We start from the raw sequence: 7,797 nt of genomic DNA, 5'->3' as shown, positions 1-7,797 counted from the left end.
TATTTCTTTCCCTATATATATTTCATATACGCTCTTTTCTTGATATTTTTTCAATAATAGTATATACACACATATATATTTATATATATGTATACATGTTTTGTATATATGTTCATTTCGATACACATTACTTTCTCTCTTACGTCTATTATTTTAAAATCTATGTTTATATATAATTACATTAACATATTTTTTTAATGAAAACTATATCACAGTTGTATTTAAAGGAGAGAAGGGGATTTAAAGGAAGGAAGCCATACAGGTAACAGATACTGAGCATAGTCTATTCAGTAAGATCATAAAATATGATGAATACAAAGCACTATTGCAAACAACACACTTAAAAATTTATCCAGAGAATTGTCAATCATCACTTATAATATTATATTTTTGACATTCTTTTCATTTAATTATTTTTTATTTGAAATCCATCGATTTATTATAGACATTATTCTTTTAATAATTTGTGCGATAAGAAAGATTTCAGCTTTACTTACCGAATCGACTAAGCTGCGACTGAAAATGTTTCTTTCAACAAGATAAAAAAATAAAACTGGAAAAGGCAACACTTAGCTAGGTCCGGGAGGAGCGCTGAAATTAAACATGGTAGTAGGTGGACGTCCAGGTAAAGGTTTTGGTGGTAACTTCGGTGTCACTGATCCTGAGACATAATAATATAAAAATAAATATCCATTATAAATTTGCGAACAGATATAATATCTCACCGTTAGGCTGTGTTGGTGGAAGTTTTGTAGGGCTAGGGCTATTGAAAGACATATGTCTCCGTGAATGAACGACAGTACAGCCTGTATTTTCTAACGTAGAATTTCGGCGCGTCAGTAATGCCGAACTACTTGGATTTAGAGTTGCTGGTAGTCGTGGTGGTAACGGCGGTGGCGAGATATCATCTCTCGGAGGAAGAATTGGTCTGTTTGGAACTTGTTTTACCTACATTTGAAGCAAATTTTTCACTTTTTCGAAGAAAATTACAATAACATATTGTCCTATTTGTTATGAAGTTCAATGCAAAATATTTCTATTTTAAAGTAATATAAGTTTGAAAATCTGATATCTTCCAATATGACACGTAATAAAAAAATTGGTAAATATAGATATTGAATAAAATTTAAAAAAATTTTCTTTAGAGACATTTTTTCAGAGAAAATTTAAATTCACAATATTTTTAAATTTCATAAGGATATTTTATTAAATTCGAGCAATAATATGATTTAAAAACTTTTAACCTAGATGAATCTTAGTAATCTTAAAATCTTACTTGTTGTGGTGATTCGCTACATGAATTTTCTCGTCGTTTAGATGGTATTCTAGGTGGTAGAGGTGGTGGAGATTGGTTAGGAGGTATATCGGGCGACGACGGCGTTGGTATTGCACTGGGGCTTCCACCTGGTAACGGTAGACACGTTGGAGCACTTATCATGTTTATAGTGCTGGTATTAAAGATGAAATGATTACTTTGATGAGTAAAGAAAGGACCAGGCGATTGAGGACTACTCGACGAAGCAATCGAAAGCGCCGACATGCTGACAGATGGACTAGGTGATGCCGGAAGTGGCGCAGCTATAGAAAGACGACGAGTTATATAATAATTATTTTTGAAAATTATAAAAACGATTATTTTTAATAATTATAAAAAACCTACAAATTCTGATAGGTACTTAAACTTTAATTCTAATCATCCGATCGAACATAAGAAAGGTGTAGTTATTGGACAACTAGACAGAATTTTATTCCTTACATTCTAAATTTCATGAAAGAAATATTTATTCTTTAATCAATACTTTCTTAATTAATGGTTATCCATTAGAATTTCTCTTTTTTACTATCAACAATAGAATAAAAGCGTCACTTAATAATTTTGATAATATCAAAATTTTAATGATACTGTCATTTCTGATTCCATGGAAAATAGGAAGTTTTTTATTATTCCATATTTCAAAAATATTTCAGAAAAACATTTAAAACCATAATACATAAATTTAATTTTAATATTACATATAAACCGTTGAACTCTTTAAATCATTTCATCAAAATTGGAAAAGATCGAATTAAAAAAGAAGAACATTCACATGTTGTTTGTCAAATTAATTGTTGATTGTAATGCTTCTTATGTTAGTCAAATTAAACGGAAACTTAACACACATTTGAAAGAACACAAAGCCGAACATAAAAAAACCTTCTAATATAATATCTGTAGTTTCCCAGCACCAGCTAGAACACGATCACAAAATTGATTGGGACAACACAAAAATTATAGAAATATCATATTATATTCAGAAATATCATATTAACAAAGAATGATTTCAGAAATGATATATAAAGAAGCAAGAATCAAGATTAAACTAATAAAGTGATACATTGAGCTTTCCTGAAATTTTTATACCTATAATTAAAAAATAATTCCACTTCACCAATGTATCCCACCTATCAATTTCCCTCTCCTTTTCCTTCAATACATATAAATACTGTCAAAAATTGCTAACAATATTATTGTAATTACACGAACTTTGTACGTAGCAATCTTACTATCGGATTAAAAAATTTTTTCAATTAAACTAATATTCTTCATACCAAATAACGTTACATTTGATAGTTGTGGAAACGAGTAAGTTTTTCGCATTATAACATTACATTTGATAGTTGTGGAAACGAGTAAGTTTTTTATAAGTAATTCTCTCTCTGAACAACTCTGAACGAATTAATTGAATGATAACAACTTATAGAAATTTGTTTTATTAGAATTTAATAATCCCGTGTTTAACATACAAGCATCAAGAAAGTTTAAATCTCATTGTCAAAAAAATCAAGAAAACATAATTAATTTTCACTCTTTGACATCTTAATGCGCAATTTAAGTATTTAATATTTTACATTTTCTTTATTATACTGATAATGATCACAGCCAAAAGTTTACATGTAAAATTTTAAATATATTATATGATTTTTGCGAAAAAACTTCTTATGTTTTTCAACATTGTATGTATATGCTCCTTTTTATTTATGTTTTATGTTATCGATTCACTTCTAATAACTTTTGTTTAAATTTTATAATAATTATTGTTAATAATGATTTAAATATAGATACATACTAGGAAACATAACAGGCGCAAAAACGCTGTGGTCCCCTATATGTGGAACTGTGGTGAGTTGTGGTCCATGTGGAGGTGTTTCTGGTAATTCGTGGGAAAGCGTGTCCGCTGAAGAATCATGTAATCTTATGTTGGATGTTACCACGTGTAATGGAGCTGGTAATCTTCCGGTTCTAGCTTTAATTCCTGGCGATTTCAGATTCAATTCTGGCCATTTACGCGGCTGTTGCAAAAATTTAAGAAAATATAAAAAACTAACAATTTTTTTTACACTATCAGAATATTAAAAGAAACTTACGAATCGTGGAGGCTGCCTACATCCTCTTGGTTCTATTTCTAAACTTTTATTATACAAATAATTGCTTATATCCGCATCTTTCATATTGGGATCAAAAGGACACAGGTTTTCAAGAAATTGTCTTATTTTAAGCTCCACTGAAAGACAATAGGGTTGATTCTGATACTGTTGTATTTCACCAGTTATTTCCGCTACTTTTCTGCGTTTGCTAAAATTAATTAGCTCCGTGCCTGGTAAATAATCTGAATTTCCTTCTTCAATATGCAGAATATTAGTCAAGTACATTCCTAAGAATGGAGAAAAGTGTCATTTTTATAATTTTTATGATTTTTAATATATTTTTTAATAATAAAGAATATTTTTATTTACGTTTTGTATGATGACTTACCAAAGAATGGTACGCAAGGTGGATTAATAGATCTCAGTTTCTCTTGATATTTTCGAAAATGGTCATTGTTAAGCTCTCGTGCTTCTTCCAACGCTTTTTCTAATCGTGCATTTAATTGCTGTAAAAATAAAAGTGTAAAAAAACATTTGATACAAGAAATTTGATTTTACTTATGTGTTATAAATTGGACGTACTTGAAATGTAAATTTTAATCTAAAAACCGAAGCGGATCCCATGGCACTGATAATGGCCAGAACACCGTTAAAATTATTGAGATCTTGCAGCACCATCATTATTTCGATTGCACGTGATACAATGGCTACTCTCTCGTCAAAATTTTCAGCCTCTACTATTGTCTTTTCTAACCATCTTGTGAACTAACAAACCGTGTAGAAATCAAATTAATGTGATATAAAACAATAAATATTTTTTACCTCACAATATATTTACAATGATTTAATTAAAATAAAAGCTTACATTTGTTGTATGCTTAATCATTTTCAGCAAATTCGGTGATGTCTTTTCTTTATCCTTTTTTGTCCATACAGATCCAACTAATTCGGAAGGCTTTACTGTTTTATACAACTCAAACTCTAATAGAGTCAACTGTCTTGCTAATTCGATAGGATGTAACTGTAATTAATATAAGTTATTTTTATATATTTCGATAATTAATATTAAAAAATTAAGGGCAAAAATATGTATATATATATATATATATATATATACCGTAAGTATTCCATATTCATCCTCAGGAACTTTAAGATGCCATTCAATTGATGGAGGAGATCGTTCAAAACTAAATGTGATAGGTCGTTGTTCTGACGGTTCGCATTTTCTTTGCACAATTTTTATTACTGAATCAACCCACTTCCGCATAGACTTACCACTAACTGTATCCAAAAACAATTGTAATCTTTCCAAAAGATTTCTATCACGTTCAAAATCGTAAAAATGATGGTCCACCTAAAAAAATTCATGTAAAAAATAAAATTTTAAATAATTTTAAGAGAATTTGTAAGCAGAAATTAGAAAATGTTATACTAACCCAATGTCTTAAAACGTTCAAAACTCTAAACTGTACTGGCTGACAAAATTCTTTCCTATATCTTTTCCAATCTTCTCTGACTGTCTTACATACAGAAGGTTTTTCTTCTTCTCCATAGACTAATGAAGGATCTGGTATATCGAATCTTTCTATTAGCAATGCTAATAATTCTTGAGGAGAGCAAAAACTCCTATAAAATAAATCATTAATGAATAATTTATCACATAGAAAGAAGGAATTATACGCTATTTCTACTTGCCTGTAAGTAGTAAGGAATGTTCTTACAAAAGCTGGATCAGCATATATATGATAAGTTAATCTTTCTACTAATTTTATCAAAGTTGCGCCTTTAATCAAGGGAACACCACCATTTTCCCTAGCCTCCAAAACAATATTTTCTGGACTGTCTTGTTCAGCAAATTTATACAAATGAGATGGAGGTAGCCTCAATGGGTGCTTTCTTTCCTCATCCAAGAGGATACTATCTAAAGTTCTTTCTAACATACTTTTTGTATTCAACATCACTAAATCTGCCATCCAATTATTCTTATCTTCGACAGATTTGGCAACAAGAATAACATTAGGATGGTCCCTTGGTGCAATTTCAAAAGCATTTTTTAATTCTATAAAGATATTTTAATTATAATGTGAAAAATTACAAATATAATACAAAATTATAATAAAATTATACATGAGTTTACCTTCGGTATCTTCTCTATCAATAATATCGACTTTTCTAATAAAAAGTCTCTCTTTCAATCGAAGTTCACCTTGATGAGTCGAATGTCCACCGACTGCAACAATACCTGCTGCAACAGTAACACTGACTCTTTTACTACCAGTTGGTTTACACAATACGAGTAAACCATCGAATAACAAGGCTTTTCTTTCTGTTAATCTCCGTCCATTACTAGCCACCTTTTTCAATGTATCCTCTGTACAAACATTATCAATATATAATCAACAATTGAAAGAAATGCTCGAGTATCGAGAAATAAAAAGATGTATTTGTTATTATTTCTTTATTACCTCTAATAAATTCATTGCAACACTGCCCGATATCTCGCTGATCCCAACCATCTACAGTCTTTTGTAGTTCACTAGTTTTCTCTAGTGCCGCTTGTCTCCTTGCCCTGCTCTGCATTCGTAAGCCTTTATCCTTTTTCGGAAGACTTGCAACAGATTGCATTAATTCCATTTGTAATGGTCTTAATAAACCTTGCACCTGTTCCAGAGTTTCACTATCTTCTGTATTAGGTGTGCGTTTGTGTAAAACCTAAGATTTTTAAATACATAAAGTAGATTATTGCAGAAATAATTCTATATATACGCAATAAATGTAAAGCTACCTTTATATAATCAAAATACAGGAAGCAATGCCATATAGGTTGCAATAATAGTTTTGGCAGATAATATTTAACAGCCTCCTTAAAACCATGGCCTGCTGCTCGCAAAGCTGTACTAGCTTCCGGTCTTGACAATAAATTTGTTAAAACTTCCCGACTAGCTGAACTATTAATGTCTTTTGCATATCTAACAATATAATTAATTAGAATTTTACAATATATGTATATTACATAATATAATAAATATAATAAATATACCTTATATAAACATCAAACTCTGCTGCCTCTGCTAATTCTTCAAAGCACGAACCAACCGTAGGTGTTTGCTTCTCTTCCGTAATTTCCATTATATCTTCCAAACTGCCGAGTAATGTCATAGTAACTTCATAAATATCCATAATATTACTGAAAAGCGTCTCAAGTTCGCTCTTATCTTGCGATAACTTCGCAATTTCTTCACGAAATACCTAATAATAAAAAATAATTTTTTTATTCTTTTTCCATAAAATTTCAATATTCTTTAACACAATATTTATGATATATATTACCTTGATAATCATATGTAAATCACGAATATAATGTCGTTCATCATGAATGAGATCTCGAACAGACTCTTCATAAGTCTGCGAAACAACTGTGCCCAAACTACTTTGCTGACCTTCCGTACAATCATCTTGATAAAACATGTCCATCAGTACCTATAAATATCATTATTACGAATAATTATTCCGTTATTTTTACTCTTTAACTATACTCTTAAACATCAATATCAAGAGAAGAAATAATAAATAAAATATTTAATAGTTAGAATATTTATCATTATTTTTACCAATAACAAAAATAGCCACTATAAAAACACAGAAGTTTAAAAAAGATTTTAAAAATCATTAAAATTTTCTATAAAAATTTGTATGTACTGTTAAAATATTTTCTGTCAATATATTTACGATTCACATAAATATTATTAAACGCATGCTACAATAATTAGCATAAACATAGTATAAATAATAATACTCGTATAAAAAAAATGATTTATTATATTAATTCTCTACTTAAAAGAAATGAAAACACATAGAGAATATACGCAATTTGAATAAATTATATTTCTTCTACAATTAGCTATAAAAAGGGGAGAAATATGAAAAAGTTTAAGAGAAAGCTTACTGATGTTTAATTTGCTCTAACGTTTGATGTTGACGCTAAGATATAAATATTCTGCACATGTATAAAATAAATATATTAACAAGCAAGTTTTTTAAACAAGCGAGATATGTTAAACAAGTTGAGTTACATATTTTTAGAGAATTGACAGGAACGAAATACACGAGTAGTTTGTTTTCTGTTCCTGCACTAGAACTCTTTTTCTCGCTTTAGACAAATATCAAACATACATCTCATTTTAAGTGTACACTAGTTCAGCCACAGAAAACAGATCTAATGCATAAAAAGATCTTTACGCACAAAATAATAACTAGATCATCAAGATTATTAGTATCACCAGTATTATTTATCAAAAATTTTTAAGATTTAACTCTGTTTTTAAATATTTCCTCTAATGATTCCTCTAGGCATTTATTCTAATGTTCACAAATTAGAAAAATATAATCAAA

The 7,797-nt window shown here is 29.4% G+C and overlaps 1 protein-coding gene across 2 annotated transcripts in view; it reads right to left on the bottom strand.

Moving 5' to 3' along the window:
* Positions 1–472: 472 nt before the first annotated feature.
* The window catches only part of LOC108687751 (protein son of sevenless-like), a 10,246-nt gene continuing 2,921 nt past the window's right edge, over positions 473–7,797 (bottom strand). The window contains exons 1-17 of one of the 2 annotated variants that reach the window (XM_018193691.1): positions 7,352–7,382; positions 6,736–6,885; positions 6,446–6,654; positions 6,191–6,374; positions 5,871–6,117; positions 5,543–5,776; positions 5,101–5,464; positions 4,842–5,031; positions 4,523–4,759; positions 4,271–4,426; positions 3,988–4,170; positions 3,794–3,911; positions 3,406–3,692; positions 3,108–3,330; positions 1,277–1,578; positions 726–948; positions 473–661 (exon numbers count right to left, since the gene is read on the bottom strand). In XM_018193691.1, the coding sequence (XP_018049180.1) occupies positions 570–661; positions 726–948; positions 1,277–1,578; positions 3,108–3,330; positions 3,406–3,692; positions 3,794–3,911; positions 3,988–4,170; positions 4,271–4,426; positions 4,523–4,759; positions 4,842–5,031; positions 5,101–5,464; positions 5,543–5,776; positions 5,871–6,117; positions 6,191–6,374; positions 6,446–6,654; positions 6,736–6,879 (3,393 nt within the window). In that variant the 5' untranslated portion in view covers positions 6,880–6,885; positions 7,352–7,382 and the 3' untranslated portion in view covers positions 473–569. Of the gene's footprint in view, positions 662–725; positions 949–1,276; positions 1,579–3,107; positions 3,331–3,405; positions 3,693–3,793; positions 3,912–3,987; positions 4,171–4,270; positions 4,427–4,522; positions 4,760–4,841; positions 5,032–5,100; positions 5,465–5,542; positions 5,777–5,870; positions 6,118–6,190; positions 6,375–6,445; positions 6,655–6,735; positions 6,886–7,351; positions 7,383–7,797 lie in introns of those variants that run through there. The other variant, XM_018193690.1, reaches the window with a different exon arrangement.

Source organism: Atta colombica, unplaced genomic scaffold (genome assembly GCF_001594045.1).
Source record: "Atta colombica isolate Treedump-2 unplaced genomic scaffold, Acol1.0 scaffold216, whole genome shotgun sequence".
NCBI lineage: Eukaryota > Metazoa > Arthropoda > Insecta > Hymenoptera > Formicidae > Atta > Atta colombica.
Note: the sequence above shows the minus strand (reverse complement) of the source record. Positions and strands in the feature narration are given on the sequence as shown.